Source organism: Ruditapes philippinarum, unplaced genomic scaffold, assembly GCF_026571515.1.
Source record: "Ruditapes philippinarum isolate M1 unplaced genomic scaffold, ASM2657151v2 ctg2398_1_1_1_1, whole genome shotgun sequence".
NCBI classification, from domain to species: Eukaryota; Metazoa; Mollusca; class Bivalvia; order Venerida; family Veneridae; genus Ruditapes; species Ruditapes philippinarum.
The window spans coordinates 198962-221701 of record NW_026865834.1 but is presented as its reverse complement, the minus strand read 5'-3'; the positions used below and the strand labels follow the sequence as shown (position 1 = coordinate 221701).

The 22740-nt window shown below is 31.8% G+C and overlaps 1 protein-coding gene across 1 annotated transcript; it reads right to left on the bottom strand.

Moving 5' to 3' along the window:
- Positions 1 to 1720: 1720 nt before the first annotated feature.
- LOC132730485 (V-type proton ATPase catalytic subunit A) lies at positions 1721 to 19802 on the bottom strand. Its single transcript, XM_060716425.1, has 15 exons — positions 19670 to 19802; positions 18493 to 18586; positions 16969 to 17097; positions 16553 to 16642; positions 15222 to 15346; positions 13185 to 13322; positions 10113 to 10264; positions 9434 to 9596; positions 8935 to 9043; positions 8124 to 8361; positions 7550 to 7757; positions 7228 to 7287; positions 6695 to 6789; positions 6035 to 6206; positions 1721 to 5430 (listed from the first exon to the last, which is right to left on the bottom strand). Exons 1-15 carry the CDS (start codon positions 19670 to 19672, stop codon positions 5338 to 5340), a joined length of 1869 nt encoding a protein of 622 aa, XP_060572408.1. The 5' UTR covers positions 19673 to 19802; the 3' UTR covers positions 1721 to 5337.
- Positions 19803 to 22740: the final 2938 nt, after the last annotated feature.

The following is a 22740-nucleotide window of genomic DNA, read 5'->3' as shown; positions in this document are numbered from 1 at the left end:
TTTTCCTGTTTCAAAAATACAGCAGTCAAGTACATGCACTGGACAAAAAAGTATCAAAGGGCAATAACTGTAATTAGTCCAAATAGAGTTTCATGTGCACTGCACTTCATGGCACTGCCCTTGACCATTGTGTAAAGTTTCATTGAATTCCAACCATTAATTTTCAAGTTATGCACTGGACAATAAAAAGTAACAAAGGGCAAAACTTTTAAATGAGTCAAGAAAGAGTTATGGTTTCTTTGCATTGCACTTCCTCTCAATATACTTGACCATTGTATGAAATAGTATTGAATTCCAACATGTAGTTTTCAAGTTATGCTCTGGACAAGAAAAAAGCAATGGAAAAGTAACAAATGGCAATTACTCTTTAATTACTCTGGACAGAGTTATAGTTCTTGTACACTGCACTTTCTCTTATTGTGCTTGATCATTGTATGAAGTTGTTTTGAATTCCAACCAGAATGTTTTAAGCTATGCTCCAGACAAGGAAAAGTATCAAAGGGCTATAACTCTGTAATTTGTCAAAATGGGGTTATGGTTCTTGTGCATTGCAATTCCTCTTAATGTGCTTGTCAACTGTATGAAGTTGTATTGAATTCCAACCAGTAGTTTCGGACAAGGAAAAGTAACAAAGAGCAGAAACTCTGTAATTAGTCAAGATGGAGTTATGGTTCTTGTGCACTGCACTTCCTCTCAATGTGCTTGACCATTGTATGAAGTTATATTGAATTCCAAACATAAGTCCTCAAGTTATGGTCCGGACAAAAGAAAGCAATGAAAAAGTAACAAAGGTCAATAACTCTGTAATTACTTTAGATAGAGTTATGGTTCTTGTGCACTGCACTTCCCCTTTTTGTGCTTGACAATTGTATGAAGTTGTTTTGAATTCCAGCCAGTAATTTTCAAGTTATGCTCCGGACAAGGAAAAGTAACAAAGGGCAATTACTCTGTAATTAGTCAAGATGGAGTTATGGTTCTTGTGCACTGCACTTCCTCTCAATGTGCTTTACAATTGTATGGAGTTATATTGAATTCCAACCATTAGTCTTCAAGTTATGCTCTGGACAAGGAAAATGCAACAAAACCACTGGACTGACCGACCCACCGACCACCGGGTGACTCCTATATACCCCACCCCAAACTTTGTTTCGGGGGTATAATAAATGCTGTTATTAAGCAAAAAAAAAGACCATTTTAAACAGTTACTTTGACCAGTCACAAACCGTCTTAACACCATTGAGTAGCTCCTAGACTTTGTCACTTTTCAAGGAAATTTGACTATACATGAAAAGGTCCTTTGAAGCATGGAATCAACAATCAACAAATTTATAGAACAACTAATCAAATCAGTAGCACTGGGAAACAAACATTAAATTATCTTATACCTTTCTTTGTTACTTTGCCAAGCTAAAAAGGATGGGCAGCAAATGTGTCAGGGTTCACTGGTTCAATTCTTAAACAAGTTAAAATTTAGCCATGGCCATTGATCTGGGATATCAAACCTAATGGTCATTAGTCTTTCTCTGCTGATTTAGAAATCATGTGGACTTCGTAACCAGTCATTTGTAGAGAAATTTGGTTCATACAGTGAAGTTATCCAGGAAAACTGGTTAAATAGACTTGACTGCAGAGATATAACCAATATTATGTTAAAAATTGGAATAAAAACCAAACAAATCTTATACATTCATAGGGGGACATAATACAAATAAGGAAGGAATACATTTTTGACACTTTTTTTTTAATCTTGTATATTATATTACTCTGTACATAGACACAATTCATATTTATATACATCTGTACAGATTTAAATACAAAAACAAATTGGAATGTGCCATCAGTCTGACATCCATTAATCATGTAAACTATAGAAACATCCAAGAGCAGTGATAACATCTTATATGTTTTTATGGATACAAATCTTTTTGACATTAATAATTTACAAATACTGGTTGTCTCCCTTTGCTTAAAAAATATCCTATTTTATTGTTTTTAATAAAACAAAGATGTTTTCACTGCTCTTGGCAGTTTTTAAAATTGTTATAATCAACATGAAACAATCCTATCTGTGTATGATAGGAAGACATATATGACTATCATGTACTTGTATGTTAACACCTTCATATGTTCTAAGATCTTTACACATCTGGATTTCAAATACACATGTATTTTATGAATAACATAATTACTTACACATTGCATAAACTGGCTAATGACACACATATATGATATATTCTGAACTAAACATTGTCAGCTTTCAACCAGATATCTTCATATCGAGGGCTTGGAGCAAAATGCTTGTAACTTGTATGAAATAATAACAGAGTTATGACCATTAAGCGCCATGCCCTCATTACATATAAAATAACTTTCACAACATAGTAAACTACTTGAAAATTTAAATATTTCACCTTGAATAAATGTAAAATATGTTGAAAAGAAATAGATTCTTTTGATTATTCTAATATTTTTAATTCTACTAAATCAAGAATAAATACATTAACAAATACTAGTAAAACATTTAACACATAAGTACCCTTTCATATAATTTTATTGCATTTGGAGTTTTCTGTGATATAAAATTCCCTAATTACACCAAAATCAACATGTTTACATTCATCAACATACCAGCAACAAAAAAGAATGTTGGGACCAGAGTTTAAAAAAAACAAAAACAACTTGGCATATAAAACCAGTCTTAAACTCCTGCATCTGATCAATTGAAAATTTGAAATTAACCAATGGATGTGGTTAAATTTCAGACTGGTTTCAAATGCCTGCGTAATAACATATGACCTTTTATACAAATCACACTTCGGAAATATAATTAATAAATATATTGTTTCCTCAGAACAGAAGTACTTTATGAGCATAATTTGAAAATGTTCAAATTCTTAACATAACCCTGGCAAATCACTTTAAATGAATCTCAAAACTGTCATGGAGCAATGTGGTCCCTTGTTGTTTGTTAACACAGTGGTTTCTTTCTATAACTTATATATCTATTGTTTTGTTTTCTTTGGGCTTTTGTGTATTGATTTTTAATTTTTAGGACAATCAGTTGCAGGTATTGTTACAGAAGATTTAATACTGTAGCAGAGTTATATATTTTGTGTTATTAACTATAAACTTGGGCTCTCATAACACACTTTCATGAGATCAGAGACTATCTAAGAAGCTTAGAAATTATATCTAATACAAGATTAGAGACTATTTCTGGAATAATTGATTTAACACAAGTTTAGAGACTAGTATGTTACTCTTTAACCCACCTCCACATTCCAGCAGTGGAAGCAGTCACTATACTGTTGAAAAGTTCAATGATAATAATACTGACACCCCTTAAAGTAAAATTAGATTGTCCCAAATTTAAAGCAGGGCGAGTCCATTACAAAAATTTAGAAGGGATAAGTTTTCATTTTGAATGTAAGATAGTTTAACAAAGTCTTTGAGACCAACTGTATCTTAAGATAGACAACGGGTTATATAAAAATATCACAGAAACAAAGTGAAACATATTATATGGCCATGCTACTGTAGAATCTTACCAAATTACATCATTTTCTTTAATAAAAATAACAATAAAAACAGCACATCAATCTATCATTTCCTATATCCCTACCTGACAATTGTTCTGTTTTATGACTAGAATGGAAACATGTGTTCAGATCACCTACAATCAGACATAAGATCGCACAACATTGATTCTTTGTTGTTACAAAAATCTAGTATACCATGTTGTCCTTAAGTATTTGGATCATCCCATGACAAAATATATAAACATAAATGTAAAAGCCAAGGCTTTCTCCATATTGAAACTGTCACTTTTATACCTTAAGTATTTTAATGATTTTAAATTTAAGATATTCGATATTTAGAAAAAAAAAATAAATAAATAAATAAATAGATCCCCCCATGACCCTGATCTTCATTATTCAAATTATCAGATTAGTGGATTACAATAAAATTTTCACCACAACATATTTGTTAACATAATAACAAAAGAACACATGTTAATGTTTGTGGTTAAATCTATTGTTATTCAAGTGAAAGGCCAGAATAAGGATCTATCTATATGATTAGGAAAAAACATCAGTCAGCAATTTTAAAAACATACAGACATCTAAATTTCATAATAATATAATCATGATTATGACCTTGAATTATAGACAGAGGTCAAGTTTGAAGACATAACCTCCATTAAATATCTAGCATCTACTCAAATACAGTTCTGGTTAATCCGTATCATACCATTGTTATTTAAAAGACAAATTTGTGCCTTTAAAAATTTGTTAACAACAAGTTAACTTTAATGGTATAAATTATATAATCTAACAACAATAATAACAACAACTCAGCTAGCACTACTGGTTAAAAATACACATTTATACGGCAGCATAGGAATGTGTACAGACTCCTTGTACATGTTATGATATGATATTGTATGAGACGAGCCACGTTAACAGGTTACATTGTTACAAAAATGATGTAATCATAGAAAAAACGCAACATGGAAATATGTATTACATGAGCCATTTGCAGACAAAATAATACAAAATTTATAAATTACATATGACATATTTATTTAAATTTTATAACCTTAATGAAAATTTCGGGTAAAAAATGTAGGGATTTCAAAGGAAAAATATACAACACAATAATGTCTATTTTACTGCTATGTGGCTCTGTCTTGAAAACAATAAGCAAAGGTGCTGTATAGGTTGACAGTAATGTGAAGCTATTATTTTATAAAAACACACGAGACAGTTTTAAAATGGTCTGTAACTAATTTTTGAAATATAACTTATTCCTACATTTGAGGCAAGTTTTCAAACGAAAATATTTGATATTCAGTAAATAAAATCAACATTTAAATTAATTAAATACAATATTATTAACCTTGGTATATAAATCAGTGCCAATGCTATCTTCAATGCATTAAATATGGCTAACCTGAAGATTTTGTCCATTGCTTAACCAGCAACGTAAAAAACATATCTTATAATATTATATTCTTAATATATCATACTTAAAATTAACTTCATTCATTATGATTTTCATTTACTAAATATTAAATATGATTTCTTTCCAAAATAATTCTGTATTAATGAATTGAGGAAGACATAACCTGTTTTCAGAATTATAACTATTTAATTAATAAGTTTTATCACTTGCTATATCTGTCCGTGTGTTTTATCAATTATCCTCATGTATATATACTGTATAACCATGGTAACGGGACAGATCACTGATTGGTAGATTGTTACAATGATCCTATATTAGATGACTTGAACACTTCTACTCATTGTGTTTTGCTGTACTAAAAGTGCGAGGAGTTTAGTCTTCTAGATTTCTAAACCCTGTTTGCATCTCTTCATAAAGTTCATCAAATTCTTGTCGTATTTTCTTTTCTCCGTCTTTCACTGGGTCCTGATAAATCAAAATGAAATTAATAATAATTAATACATTTTTCTAACTTTTTATGATACGACAATAGAAAGTAAATGAAGCTTAAAAACTGGACATGCACAATTGAATTTTTTTTTTCAGCATCACAACTGAATAACCTATCATTCATTAAGGATTCAATATGAGGATTCTAAAACATTTACCAAGCAAACTATTTCCTTGAAAAACTTAACGATTACTCACTAACGCCTACTGATGCATTTTTTCCTATCTTTACTCTTACACTATTAGAAATATTTTATTTTACATGAAGCTTTAAAATATTCTGAACATGTATTATTGCCAGGCACTGCATCAAACCAACTAAAGAACAGACTGATTTGATCAATCTATAAAATCTACACAGAATATCTAGTAGTATATCTAATAGTAATATTAGTCTCTGAAGGAAAACTAAGCATTGGTTTTGAAACTTTTATTATCAAGATCATCTTTCTTCATTAACACCAATGCTATTTGCAAGTCCAGGAAATAAGAATTTACATATGAACGAGTATTAACATGCTCTCATCAAAACTGACCTAAATTTAGATGACAAGTAAATTTGCACAAACTTTACACATACCTTGAATTTCATACTGCTAAGTTTATATAGAATATCCCCCATTTGGTCTCTAATAATTGCCCAGGTAATTTTGTTCTCACTCTGCGCTGTACTTTCTACTGCATGTCTCGCCATGTCATAAAATGATATCATGTTCTTTAACATGCCTACAGTCTTGTAAAATGGACAAAATCTGTAAACACAAATTTACTTTGTTAAAGTGTTGCAAAATACACAGATAAAATCACTTTTGGTTGGGGTTGGTAGTCTTAGTTCCAGATCACAGCAGTAAGCCTCATTGAATTTAACATAGCATAGTTCAGTCATCGTTCCTAGGCAGGTTGTCAACCAGTTTACCAGCACTACTTGTCTTTTCTTTCTCAAGGAACTGATAACATTTACACAAGCCAGAGCAAAGGTATAGTTCTAATAGGTGTGAAATTCAAAGCACAGTTAGATCATTATACAAATTCTGCAGAGAACGTATAACAGCATTCACATAATAAGTAGTAGGTCTCTTCGATGTCAAATAACAACAGAAAATTTACTTTATTGTCTATATATAATTTTAGATAGACAAGGACTAGCATCTATTCTAATTGGTACTTTACATATTCTACATGTATGCCACCAAACTATTAACAATTAATTACTGAACTTCTATTGTTCATTTAACTGTACCTGTCATATGGTGTGTAACCATTCTGTTGTAAGAAATCATCTTTGATCAGTTTGGCAACTTCTAAAATAATCTTGTCTGATTCAGCCAGTGAACCCTAAAATTAGAGACAAAATAAAAGTGTTCAATTATAATAAATAGCTTCTGTGTATACATTTAACACATGCCAAGGATAAAAAGATAGAGCTATTAATTAATACTGAAATGAAATGTCAGTAAACAATGAGTTATCGAGCTTTTGAAAGTCAATGGCAGGGATGGTGATCCATTACAGTCACATGTGATCATTTATTTATCAATTACATGTATACAATTTATGTATCGCTAACACTGATATAGCCATGTAATGGAATACTTTTGATTACTTTCCACTACATGACAGGTATCTATATGTCCTAGAAATAGATGAGGATAGATCTAACAAACTAAACACAATCAAATATAACCTATGGTTTTCAATTATCCCGAAAAAATAAAAGTAAATCTGCCTAAGATTTTAATAAATGAGTTAGTCGTATATAAAGTATAGAGTTACCTTGCCGACAAGTTGTACAATTTCTGACAGATCTTCTTCTTCTTGTAAGATCTCACGAGTCTGAAATATAAATTCTATTATGTTAACTTTCTTATTGTCAAAGTCTCAAAGTTTATAAATGTACATTAAAATTTTCAGAAATCAAATCTAAATTAAATTCAGAGTTTCTTGCCAATTTTATGTAATAAATTAAATTTCTTGTTAAAATATCTCATCAATCAACAGAACAATATCATCACTTCATAACAAAAGGGCATATACCTTAATAAAGGATTTTTGTACTTCTACCAAAAGTGATTGCAAGAACCTAAAATGAAATTACCTTTGTTCTAAGTGGTACAAATTCACTGAAGTTTTTGTCATAGAATTCATCGAGAGCTCTCATGTAGTTACTGTAACTAATCAGCCAGTTGATGGAAGGGAAATGTTTCCTCTGTGCCAATTTTTTGTCAAGACCCCAAAACACCTGTACAATACCTAATGTGGCGGCTGTTACAGGATCTGAGAAATCTCCACCAGGGGGCGATACACTAAAATATAAAATCAAGAAAATCAAAATACAACTTAAATCTTTTAATAAAACTCTTTTAAGACTTGAATAAATCAAACTATTGCCCTCGCTCCTACTTTGGAAATATACTTTAAATATATTGGGCAAAACTGTGACTTGTATCCTATGCCTAGAAAATTACTCAGAATTTCACCAATGCGATAATATATAGGAAACGCAAACATATCTTTTGCATTGCAAATGGAACAATTGAATAAAATAAATTCATTATTCATCTACTTTGTATGTCATTCATGACAATAATCTAAATTTTACCATTATCTACAAACTTTCATGGACGTCAAATAATAAAATTTCATGTCTTTACATGAATAATGATACTTACGCTCCTACAATACTGACAGACCCTTCACGAGCTGGGTTACCGAGACACTTCACACGTCCAGCTCTCTCGTAGAACGAAGCTAATCTAGCACCAAGGTACGCTGGGTAACCAGAATCAGCAGGCATTTCAGCGAGACGACCGGAGATTTCTCTCAAGGCCTCGGCCCATCTTGACGTGGAGTCAGCCATCATAGACACATTGTAACCCATGTCACGGAAATATTCAGACAGTGTGATACCTGTAATTAAATAATTACTTCTCATTACAATTCAATGCATTTTTCAATTGGCAATAATGTTAGGGTGTTTTTCATGACAAAATACATAGCAATGAGTTACTTAAATTAGCAAATTATCTTCACTTCATCTAAATCAAGTTAGATTACAAACACAACAATACTTTATTGAATCCCCTAATACCAAAACTTCTTCTTCAATTATATATGGATACAGCAGTGGTTCAATTTAAGCATATTTGTAAAGTTTATTGTCTTTTAAACAACATTATTTTTCAAATATTGACATGAATACTCAACTGTTTGAAAAAGTAATACACTTTAGAATTTTTTCTTTTGACAAATTCAAACAGTTTAATTTTATTTTAGAAATATGAATCAGTTATAATGTAAACCGTATCTAAACATTTATTCTGATATTTATGACACATTGAATCAATAAGTAAATAGACTTAACCCTCTAGCCTGCTCGGACCGAAACTGATAAATCTCGTGCCACCAGTATAGAGCCAGGCCATCATTGTTAAAATAATTATCATCCGGCAACAATTATCAAAGTTACAATAATTATCATACCTGTGTAGATAGAAGCCTCTCTGGCAGCTACAGGCATGTTAGATGTGTTTGCTACAAGAGCTGTTCTCTTCATGATACTTTCTGGTTTACCCTCAACTTCCATCGTCAACTGTTTCATAAATAATAGTATATTAAAATACATTAACTGTATGCTTAAATTTATTTTATATTATTTTCATAAATCAACTTTAATACATATTCAGTGATTTCTGATCATGGTTTTACACATTGTATTATAAATGATACCAAATATCTTCATACCAAACACTTCATATATATATTCACAAAACAAATATCTAAATTATCAGCGTCGTAATTTTTCCATTGAATTGATAAAAATGGATCCACGACTCCCAAAATGAAAACCCAGGAGTTTTTTATTATAAAAAAAGTTACACTTGTGAGAAATTATTTCTTATGCCAGAACATTTCTTTTTTCATAAAATTAATTCTTCAAATAATAATTCTGCAAAAAAAATTAACATGTAAAAACAATAACCTCTGGGAAATCTCTTAACACTTCGGACATTTCATTTCCTCTCTCACCACAGCCGACATAAACAATGACATCACTGTTGGAATATTTAGACAGGGACTGTGAAATCACAGTTTTACCACAACCAAAAGCACCAGGGATAGCAGTGGTTCCTCCCTGTACACATCTGTAATAGAAATGAAATAAATAATCAAATGTCAAGAATATAGCTCAGACATATTCTGATTCAGTGTAAAATTTTATGAAGTCAAAATCACTTTAAAGCTTGTCCCCTTTTAGCAAGCATTTAAAATGTAGATAACATGTAAACTAACAAATCCAGGGTTTAACCTGGTTGAAAATTCATTTTAGCCAAATTCGAATGATTTTCTGATTTCATACAAAACTATATCAAAATAGCATAACATGAGCAAGGAATTGTATAGCCAAATTAAAATTTCTGTAGCCAAAGTTATAAAGTTAAGTACATTGCTAAAATGGCTAATGGCAGAATGAGCCCTGAAGTGTATGATCAAGCTAATTTTTTCAGGGATTTTTTTTCATATTGTTTAAGTCATATAGTTTCAGGCATGAAATACTATATTCCTAATTCTCCAAAATACCATGTAATACATTTTTCATGAATCAGTATAGGTGAATAAAACTTCAAATATTCTTATACAAAGAAAGTATAATAGCCTACGGGAAGAGGGCATCCAGTACTCTCTGTCCAGTCAGGAGGGGATGGTTCCCGGCTAATTTATCTGCTGTTGGTCTCATCTGACGTACGGGCCATACTTGTAACATAGAAAACTTTGACTTCTGACCATCAAATTCAGTCTCCAAAATCACATCCTGAAAATTAACAAACATTGAAAGACTGTCTAATCAAAATGGAGCAAAAAAATATCTTTTTTTTATCACCTTAAGAAAAGAGTGCTGAATGTGAAATCATTTGTCATAAATGTAGCAAAACATAACAAAGTAGTATTTTGACTTCAATACAAAATACTAAATCACTATAGCCGTGCTTATAGCAAAAGAAGCAATATATAGCTCAGCTGTATAGCCAATTAATAACTTTTTTGAAACTGTAACAGCTTTTGTCAAATTAAAATGATAACATTTATAAGGCTGACCAGGTCTTTAAAGATCTGGAGGTATCTGGAGGTAACTTATGACAGCTTTACCCCTTACAATATATAAGATATCATACCCTGGTTATTAACAAATGGAAAATGTTATCAAATTTCATTTCTAAAGTACATAAACCTTCTTCAAATTTAATACCAGATTTATTTTGTTCAAAACTCTTTTCGAAATCAATTTCTGTTTATATAATAATAGGTAATTTACTTTATTAATCATTAACCAGGTTTTCCGAAGGAAAAAACTGGTTATTAGATTGAGGTATGTCGGCGGGCGGATGGGCGGGCGGACGGGCGGGCGGGCGTTAACAATTTCTTCTGTGCGCAACTCCTCCTACATTTCTCAACGGATTTTGACCAAACTTTCACAGAAGCTTTGTCATCAAGTGCCCTGGTGCATATTGTCGGGGTTTTGCCATTGGATAATATTTGACCTAATTATGGCCCTTTGTTGTTTTTTTCTTATATAGAATATATAGTGAACAATTTCTTCTGTGCGCAACTCCTCCATCATTTCTCAACGGATTTTGACCAAACTTTCACAGAAGCTTTGTCATCAAGTGCCCTGGCACATATTTGTTGGGCTTTTGCGATTGGATAATATTTGACCTAATTATGGCCCTTTGTTGTTTTTTCTTATATAGAATATATAGTGAACAATTTCTTCTGTGCGCAACTCCTCCTACATTTCTCAACGGATTTTGACCAAACCTTCACAGAAGCTTTGTTATCAAGTGCCCTGGCACATATTGTCGGGGTTTTGTGATTGGATAATATTTGATGTAATTATGGCCCTTTGTTTTTTTCCTTATACAGAATATATAGTGAACAAATTCTTCTGTGCTGAACTAGTCCTACATTTCTCAACAGATTTTGTTTAAACTTTCACAGAAGCTTTGTTATCAAGTGCCCTGGCGCATGTTGTCAGGGTTTTGTGATTTGATAATATTTGACCTAATTATGCCCCTTTGCTTTTTTTCCTTATACAGAATTATCAATATATAGTGAACAAATTCTTCTGTGCTGAACTAGTCCTACATTTCTCAACGGATTTTGTTCAAACTTTCACAGAAGCTTTGTCATCATGTGCCCTGGCGCATATTGTAGAGGTTTTGTGATTGGATAATTTTTGACCTAATTATGGCCCTTTGTTTTTTTTCCTTATACAGAATACATTTTTTCCTTATACAGAATATACAGTGAACACTTCTTCTGTGGCAATTCCTCCTACATTATTCATGTTTTACATTGCACATAGTTACATTGTTTATTGCTTGCATTTGTATTACAAATACAACATATTTATCTACAATGGAGATAATTGAAAACCTGGTTTCGTGGCATTGCCATGTTTCTTGTTCTATCTTTTAAAGAAGCCACACTCAATTCCTATTGCTAGAACTAACCAGTACTGATGTCATATCAGGAAAAATGGCTAAAACCTCAGACTGGCTCAAACTCAAAACCTTGGATAAAAGGCAGCCACCTTAAAGGGGCAACATTCGCTGCCGCGGCAGCGAGTATTTGTGGGTAAGACTAATCAGTGATGTAAAACTGTCTGTTATAAACCCTGAACTATAAATAGCATGCATTGTTAACCTGCAGAGAGAATGTAAACAAAAACAGCCGATTGTAATGATTTTACACAGGAGAGGTTTAATGGATGTTTTATGTTTTATATATTAAAGACATTATCAAGTCATCTTGTCCAGATATTATTTTTGAAGTCAGTTGTTTTTCTTCTTTTTTTCACTGGAATGCTGTATGTGTCCTTCATCAAGTCATACAATTATATCCAAACCTTACATGGGGCATTTCTTTTAGGAACAATCTGCTAAACATATTTTTGACAGGAATTTAAAATATTTTTAAACTGTTAATGTATAAAATTTTTATGCATATGCAACATTTAGTTTGATTAACATTTGTGAAATGTAATTTTTGACTACAAGATATTAACAACAAAATATTGTCTACCTGGAAGTTACTTTTTCTGTTTTCATGAAGTTTAAACCATTCAAATACAAATTAAATCAGTACTTTGAAATTTAAAAAAAATCATTGATTGATGGATTATTGTAAATTTGTTGGATTTGATAAAGCATGTCAGTAAAAGTTATTGTTTTTTTCTTATCATGTATTCAGCATTCAAATGTGTCGTCTGCTGAAAATCTCCCTCCCTGAAATATACATCGTCTGCTACAAATCTCTCTCCCTGAAATAAACACTGCCACGTGCTTCTGTTTACCTCTGAAGGTCCATGACCTGTAATGATCACATGGCTCCTCCCAGGAAATTCAAATTTCAAATTTGACAGCCAGTATTTTTTTCCAGAAATACACTTAACAAAGTTATATTTTGAATAATTTTGGTCAATCTTTATCAAAAATATCTATGCCTACAAACATGCCAAGTGTTGTTTTAATGCATTTGGTAATTAATCTTAAATCTTTGAAAAAGGGTCCCTGAAGTGAAGCATGCATAAAATTAATAAGAAACCTGCCCTAGCGCCATCTACTGGCTTTTATAGTCCAGTTGGGCCTTTAAACACCAAACTACATCTCTCCTTAGTTGATCTAGGTCTTGTAGTAAATACTACATATATTACATAACAACTGCATATTTACATTGATATCATATGTTCCAGGGTCGGCTATATATGTGACAGTTCCACGAGCTTTTGGTGGCACCATCAGTTTATGTTTGACTAGAATATTCTCGTACACTACTCCGTAAATATCTCCACCTGTCACATGACTTCCAACCTACAAAACAAGACGGGAAAATTTCACATTTAAATATTAACCCTAACACTGTTGTATTTTTGTGAGGAATATTTTGGTTATCCTATTTTAAATATGCAATAATAGAATAAATCAATAGTAGTTCTCCTCTCAGAAATCTAAATACTTGAAATGGACTTGCCCATCTTTCAATTTGGAAAAATCTATTCTGTGTTTAATTTCAATATCTCTAGTGAATTTATAGTGAACAGTGCAGACCATGATTAAACAGCATGAATGTGCTGGCTGATTATGATCTGCACTGGTCATATTGGTAGAATATGCTGCGACCAAAGGGCTTAGGCTAAAGGGACTTCAGTTTCAAAATATGACAATTTAACAACAAACAGTTTATGTGCTAGTAACACTGCATTGATGCCCACAGTTGTCCTGACTCTACACTGCTGTTTTAGTTAAAACAGCAATTATTGCCAATAGTGTTAAGAAAGCATTTTAAAAACATTTTATAATTTTCCCATTTTAACTGTAGTGTGTTTTGCAAATGCTGTCTTTCAAAAACTCTAAAAAGTTCCATAATGGAAGCCTGTGTGATGTTACAAGATGAATTTATTCGTAAGGTAATAAATTGTCATTCACAATAACAAATCATGGACACAATATTTCAAGAATGTATTTCATAGATTATAAACATCAAATATCACACCATTGAATATGAACATTCAAATTTATAAAACAATATTCAATTCTTATAAAGATTTAAAAAATTTCTATAAGACATATTTTCCAATCAAAGTTACAATATTTCATTAAATACAAATTTACAACATAAAAACTACAGTAATCATGCAAAATGAAACTAATAGCGAGCTCGACGAGCTGGCCCGAAGGGCCTGCTCGCAAAGCGAGCTTTACGGTAACGCGAGTACCTGCTAAGTGATGGTTTTGAAAACTTTCGTCCAAAGTACCGAATTGGACACATCGCAACCTTTCGAATTTAAAGATAACGATAAAAACTGAGGAATTCTGACTGAAAACGGATGTGTAGACTGGTCACCCGCGCACGTCTATGGGAACCATAATTGGACGGGGAACCAGAATAACGGAAGCTGTGTATAAAAAATGAAAATCGAAGGCGCCATTTTTGTTTGAAATCTGATAAATATAAACAATTTTTTGTCGAATTTTGTTGTGAAAACTATCTAGAATGAAAGAAAATGTTCTAACTAAGAAAATGAATCTGAACACCAATATCTTTTATTCAGTCGTTAACGCTGTACAGACGTTTAAAGTACTGTTTACGTGACGTCACAAGTAGCGCCAAACAGCACGTGCAAAACAAACAAATCAAGTACGCTATTTTAATGTCGCAAACGTTTTAAGTTTTACATTTATTTCACTTTAAATAATCTTTATTTCGCTTGAAAAATTATAGAGTGAAATAAAATAAACAAAGTTTTATCAACGTTTTTAAAACTCGTTATTCATTTCACGACAGGGGCGGAGCCATATTTAACACAGTACGTGTGACGTCACACGCACTCGTTACTGCATTTGAAATAAAAATGAGCGATTATTTCATACTATTTTAAGTAAAAAGTACATCGAGCTCGCTTTGAGGCTTTGCCTTTTTCATATTAATAAGGTCACATTTATATACATACATTGTACAGAATACATTTCATTGAAAAGATTTGTTCAATTTTCATCACATTCATTTAAATTACTTAATGTCATGTGTTGTTAATAAATTTTATATGTAAGGAGTAATTTTATATCTCCAACAAATATTTATATTTTGACGGTTAATTTCATTATGTTGGTGACTTTGTGTAAGTTTTCAAACTTAGTGGTAAATTGTCTACATTAGTGGTAAATTTCCTATCTTGTTGGTAAATTCATAGCTATTTCAATACTCCTTACCCGTATATTTCCAAAAGGCTCAAATTCCCATTTTTTAGTTCTATCTAGGGCAGGTGTGTTTATACCTTTGGGGATGTAAATACTTTGTGTTAAGTTGCTGATATCTTCCAAGGGACGCTGAATACCTACACAGATAACAAATTAACAGGTGAAATATATAACCTCACAAGTGTTTAATTTTTGACAAACCTGTAAAAGGGTAATTGTAATAGATAAACACAACATAAACCAGTTTGACAACAATTTTTAACTTTTCTTTCTGAAACAGAAACATGTTCTACACAACAAACCTATACACAACTTGCAGAACTAAATATACTTAGGCATCATGTGTCTAAATTAGGTAAGGGTAGTAGAAGACTAAGTTTCCCTCTAGAGTTAGTTAACACTATTGTAAAGTTTTTTGGAAGAAAATGAAATAAGAGCTTATTTCCTTCTTCCCATGGCATTAAAACTGTCTAGAAGTCTCTCTTTCTCATTGGTCAAGCTTATATTGCTACCTTTTTGCTCACCTATCAAAGACACATGATCCCTGTAAACTTGGCATGCAAAATTAATCACAATAGGGTTTGCTCACAAAATATATCTATAAAAGATCTACAGTTTTTATACCCTAATTGATCCATATGATTCAAACTCCCATTGTTTAGATCTATCTAAAGATGGTGTGTTAATCCCTCGAGGGATGTATATACTCTGTGTAAGGGAGCATATATCTTCTAGTGGTCTCTGAATACCTTTAAACATATCATTAGTTCATCATTGTTTGTCTGCTTGATAGGTTGGTTTTAACGCATATTTGAACCTACATGAATTGTAACTACCAGTACATGTTTGTAGAATGTGGAATGTTTGACAAATGAGTTCAATTGAATGACTTTTAATAAAAAATTACTAAAGGCACATAAACATGTCTGTCAGACAATTATATTTTTAATTTTACCTATAAGAGGCTGATTTCATATTTAGTTTTAGAAAGTACTAGTATTAAATAACATATACATCTGAACATGCTGATTTAGTCATACCGCATACTTACTATAACATTGCACTTTTATTACCAAATTTTTGTTTATGAATATACAGAATTACATTGAATTGTCTTATAAAGATATTGAATCAGTTATATTTCAGTTATTAATATTAATAAAATGACACTGATGCCAATATCAGATAAGAACATCTCTGAAAAAAAAATATTGAAAATACTTTTCACACTGATAATTTCCATTCTTTATCTCACAAGTTTGACTACAGAACCCCAGCAATGTATTCATAAATAGAACTGATGGCTCAGGTATCAAGTTGCTCCAGTATCACATTAAACTTACCATCAAAGATGCTGCCCATAATACCAGGTCCTAATTCAACTGAGAGAGGTTTGCCAGTCCTTAGTACAGGATCACCTACAGTAACACCAGCTGTTTCTTAGTCAAGGAATAAAAATCTTTATTTATCAATTATTGAAAAGTGTGCTCAGTATAATACTTTTATTTTGATAGTACATGTATGATTCAGTTCATGTGAGACACAAAAATTAAAATATTTGAAATACAGGTGACCATTTTGCAATTTTACAGCCATACAATAGGCGTCTTTTTTCCCCTTAGCTAACAAAATAGCAAGTAATCCCTTGAGAGATTACATTCTGTCATAAAAATGTACCCTGATAAAAAATTGGAAATTTGAGACATTGTAACAAAAAACACCAGGTACATAGCTACAAGGTAAGTATATAAAAGGATACAGGTATCTTCGTAGACCTGAATGGTTGCCATGTCTCCTTCCAACCTAATAATCTCCCCGACCAGTTCTGTGTGTCCGACACGCACCAATTCGTACATAGCAGATCCAGACATATTCTGTGCAGTTACCACTGTAAAAAAAAATAATCAAAGTACTGACTAAATTCATTTAATCAATGATGCTTTTAAGATGAAGGTCAAAACCTAGAACATATAAAAGGTCGCAATGACCTTGGACATAAAGAATCAATGCAATAGTTCACAAGACAAGAAAACATTGTCGAAATAAAAAAAATAACTCCTGTAATTTGAACAAGAGCCATGTCAACATGGCCATCCCCCGCCGAATGTGTTTGCTCATTGGAAGAATGTATATGTAGTAGAGCGGAATAATTCCATTTTAAGAGGTCTTTTGGTAATGAAAACTGATGGCTATAGTGATTACAGATTTGAAACCTATGTGAATACTGATGACTGAAAATAACAAAGGGCAATTACTGAAAAATAATGCAGGGTAGGTTATCATTCTTGTGTGCTGCATCCCTCCTCAGTAAAATATATCCACCTATGAAATTTCAAGTTGATACCTCAAATACTTTTTGAGAAAAAATTGAATTGAAAAATTAAGTATGAAAAAGAACAAAGGGCAATAACTCAAAAATTATAAAAGGTAGAGTTATCATTCTTGTGCAGTGCACACCTCCTGAGTGAGATCTATGCACAAGATCAAGTTTCATTTTGATATCTCAAAGGCTTTTTGAGTTATGCTCTGGACAAAAATTAATTTTGAAAAATAACAAAGGGCAATAACTCAAAAATAATGCAGGGTAGAGTTATCATTCTTGTGCACTGCACTCCTCCTCAATGAGATCCATCCACCTTTGAAGTTTCAAGTTGATACCTCAAATACTTTTTGAGATAAGCTCTGGACAAAATAGCATGAAAAAAAAGGGCAATAACTCAAAAATTGTATAGGAAAGAGTTATCATTCTTGCGCACAACATTCCTCCTCAATAAGATCTATCCACCTATGACATTTCATGTTGATATCTCAAACACTTTTTGAGTTATGCTCCACTCAGGTGAAAAATTAGGTATGAAAAATAACAAAGGGCAATAACTCATAAATTATGAAAGGTAGTGTTATCATTCTTGTGCACTGCACACCTCCTGAGTGAGATCTATGCACCTATGAAGTTTCATGTTAATATCTCATAGGCTTTTGGAGTTATGCTCTGGACAAAAATCAATTTTGAAAAATAACAAAGGGCAATAACTCAAAAATCATGCAAGGTAGAGTTATCATTCTTGTGCACTGCACTCCTCCTCAATGTGGTCTATCCACCTATGAAGTTTCAAGTTGATAACTCAAATACTTTTAGAGATATGCTCCGGACAAAAATGTCGGACGGAAGGTCGGACGGAGAATATTTCTATACCCTCCGCTGAAATTTTTCGGCGGGGGATAACAAGCTATAGAAGAGAAAAATCTAAATGATAATGAAGAATCATATAATTATACTAACCAGGACCAGATACTGCGTACACATAGCCAAACATTGATTCCTTGTCTGCGTCCCTAATTTTAGGGAGCGCACGTGTTCTGTCCATACCTCCAGCCTGAATTAGAAAATTTATTACTGTTATTTTTCTAAACAAAAATTATAATATATATATAGCAAATTTTTTAATGAATATCAAAGGGTAGCAAATTCTGCTTTATTTAAGCCAGTTTCCTTAAATGTATGTTTAATAGCTAAATTTTAATGACTACAAAATGGTACAGATATGAAAACTGTCCATGATGAGGGTTTTAATAGACAAATACCTCAATCAGGAGTATATTATTACAGGGCTTTTTTCACATGTTGGGGAACCAGCGCTGCCCTTAATTTTTGGGGGAAAATTACACAGTATATTTGCAAAAGGGGATGAAAAAACTTGATGTAACTAAATTTTTGGGGAAAACTGCATTATTTAACTAATTTTTCTTTGGGGAAGCAGCCCTAAATGGCCCCTGCTAAGCCTTAAGAAGGAAAGAAAGCCCTGTATTATTATGTTCAATCTATTTTCATTTGTCTTTTTTATAACAATATAAATTTTACTCCTGAAATATACTGTTACAGCAGGATCTAATCCACGAAATTGCCAGAATTTGATTAAGAGTAGCAATGACAGATTCTATACTTAACTTTTTCAGACAAAAACAATCATTAACAAAGTAATAGAAACATTTAACTTATGTTTTAATAAGGTTAGTCGGACGATCAGTTTGTTCTCAATAACTAAGAAACTGACAAAAGGTAACAAGTATAGTGCAGGGCTTCCATTAGTGGAAGTTTGGAATGGAAGTCATTTTCTAATATTAGAGTGTGAAAGCATAACTGACTTGACAGGCATTGAGACAACGTAAACTTCATAAAACATGAGTGTCCTCATGATCATTTTAACGCGTGATGCAAATATGGAACTCTACTTTCTGGATTTTGGATCTGTCAGTGTCATATGACAGACATAATATACCCCACCCACTCAAAATTGAACATCTTTTCAACAACCGGCGAGATTTTTACTTAAAATCTTTGTCTACAACATCAAGATCGCCACTTAAAATGTATAATATATAAAAATAAACTAAACTTAAGAAAGAGAGAAAATTTGAAGCAGCAAACAATTAACAAATAGACGAAAATGTATATTTACCATCTTGATTGATTTGTCTGATGATCGATCATGTGATGTGGGTCACTTCCGCCTTGTTGGCTGATATCCGTTTCCGGTTTCAGTTAAGCTAAATGAAACAGGAAACGGAATAATATTTTATGCACAGTACAGTCCATGACACATTTTAGCTGGTTCTTTGTTTCTTCATTATTCTTATGTCTTAAACTATGGGGGCATTTTCCTTGTAAATGGTTTAATGGGTCAGGGATCTTCCTTAAATTTCCAATGAATACATATTTTAAAAAAAATCCGATGTAAAAATTTGGCAATTGTTAAAAATGGAAAGGAAAAGTTAAATTATAATAAGCCTATATATTATTTGAAAAAAAGACAATTATAGGCCATTCACAAAGAAATATGTAAACTTTTTTCTATTTAGAGTTGCGCCTGAAGTGAATGAACAGCCAAACAATAGACTTGATAATTCGTGGAAACACAAATAGATAGATAGTCATTCTGAAAACTAATTGTGATCTAGAAAAGGTAAGTAAAGCAAAGAAATACGTCTGCGATGAAAAAGCTATTGCTATTTGCTCAGTGGTATATGAGCATGGCAATTTTCATCACCCTACGAAAAAAATTCTTGCACCAAAACTGAACAAAATAAGCGGCGGCGAGCATAGGCTATAATATTATTTTATTCAACTCGTTCAATAAATCCAGTATTAAACTTACACTCATTTAATATCCACTATTTATCACATACCAAAAGTAAAGACCGTTTGATATGAAAGAGAACCATTTTTCATTGTCCCGCCTATAGTATAACGATTAAAAAAAACATTTAGCGCGTCTTAACGCTATGTTGGTATATAACGCAAATGACGTACGTCATGTCAAAATATATGCACGGCTTTACAGAGTCGTAAAAGCGGCACTAGCATGTGATAAATATACTAAGCATTTATTTCTTACAAACACTGTCAGTCCTAAAACATAAGAAACGGCTGCATGATTGTCAATTTGATAAGAGTTTAAAACAACATTAACATGTCACAATTATATTTAAATGACACTAACGATGCAAGTCTTGTGAACCTTCAATAATGTTTGATGTAAAATCATCAAGGCTATAATTCTAGGTACCACTGTGTCATACACAGACCATGCGGTGGCTTTCATATGTCTACATATTATTAGGTGAATATTTGGACTTTGACTGTTTTCTACAGTCAGCTATACTGGATATAGATTAAGATCGACTTTACGTTGCACTAAACGTGCAAATTAGAAAATATTCTGTCCCTCGAGTATATTTTGTTGCACTGCAGTTAAAAATACTTTTTGGGCATTCCATTGCTTCATTACATGGTCATGTATGTAAAGCATTCAAATTAATTATCTAGTCTGTCGGATTTATACGAAAATATCATCATGCAAAGGTGCTGTATAACCCATTATGTAATGTCCCCAGGCTTGAGTCCCATATTACTGTTGGTTTTACATAATAACCCATGAAACATGCGTTGAAGAAAAACTGCTTTAGTATTAAGTTTTAGTTTAAATGTCTAAGTGAGCGATTTTTATTGTTTTCTACAGTGAATTTGAAAAGAAGTATCCAGCTGAAATGCATGTCCCTCATATATTGAACAGATACGTTACCACACTTCAGGTAAACCTGAGTAAGAGTAATATGAACTTGTAACATATTAATAGTTTGCTACTGAACTCAAGTTTTATCATATTTCATTATTCAAAAATAATTTTGACGACAATATACATGCTAGAACCACAATGACTTTGCAATGATGAGGCAATTTGGATTATACTTTAAAGTGAAACAGATACGTTACCATGATATCCCACTGAGAAACATTTACTATTACCAGCACTTAAAAGTAGGATCGCATTTATGCATTATTCAAATATATGCTTTACAAAATTTGATATTTCAATATATTTGGCAACCATATGTGTATATCTGATATATTTTAGTTTTTTGACCAACAGATACGTTACCAACAGATACGTTACCAATATTTATTGTTTGAATCTTAATTGACGATTTTGCTCAATTTTGAAATGGTTTCATGTAAAAAATCACAGCATAACGTACGTGTAGCCAATAAATGATGCTTTGATCTCGATTTTATTGGAAAACTGAAAATGTGAATCAGGAATTTTAAATTCAAGGATTAGTTGAGTTTTCTAGACAATAAAATGTTGAAAAACAGGAAAGAAACATCTAAAGATTTACTGTTTTATTTCCTGGAATAAATATATGTTGATATCTTTTTGGTTTGCAAAATTTGTATTAAAAATAAAATGTAGAGGACTGTATAACTTCTGGTAACGTATCTGTTTATCATAGTAACGTATCTGTTTAGAAAGAGATTTGAGTACTGTTTAATATCTATAACTAAATCTTCAACAAAACTTTGGTTAAATAAATAATATATGGTTAGGCAATATATAATAGCACTGTAACTTTATGAAAAAAAAAAACATATTAAAGTATTTTTAAATGAAATGCCCGTTAGTTTCTAAATTTTAGTCAGGGTCGTATCAAGATTTTCTGTCTATTATAGGGATGGACTAATTGGATATAGCTAAAAATCTTGGAGCTGCACATATATATGGATTCATTATTACTAAGTTGTTTTTTTTAAGCGGTACCATTGTTTCTGATATAATTTTGTTAAATGTAGATAAGCATATACATGTAGGCTTACTCATATCACGAAGTATGACAAAATCAAGGATCGAGATTGTACCAGTATATAAAGAAAAAGTATATAGAAAAAATAAAGACAATTGAACAGCAGATGAACCAAAAAGACAACAGAATGTCAATTCACACTAGTCTATGAAACACTCACATAAATCTAGCTAATAAATATTCTAATAGATGAGTGTCTTTATTAAAATGTTCTTGGTAAGTTCAACCTGTTTCTTAAAGTCACAATGTTATTTGACTATTTGAAGCTACACATAAAACAATAAAACCTATAAAAAAAACCTTTAAATGATATTGTGTGTTCTGTTTAATATTAAAAGTACCGGTTCAGACATATTATTTATTGGTCAGTTGTTTAAGAAAACTTTATGGA

Coding starts and splice junctions, on each gene's coding strand:
- LOC132730485 (XM_060716425.1), bottom strand. Junction 9,597..10,112: donor GTACTGGATGCCCTCTTCCC/GTAGGCTATTAT, acceptor TTTCTATTACAG/ATGTGTACAGGGAGGAACCA. Junction 8,362..8,934: donor AGAGGCTTCTATCTACACAG/GTATGATAATTA, acceptor ATTTAATTACAG/GTATCACACTGTCTGAATAT.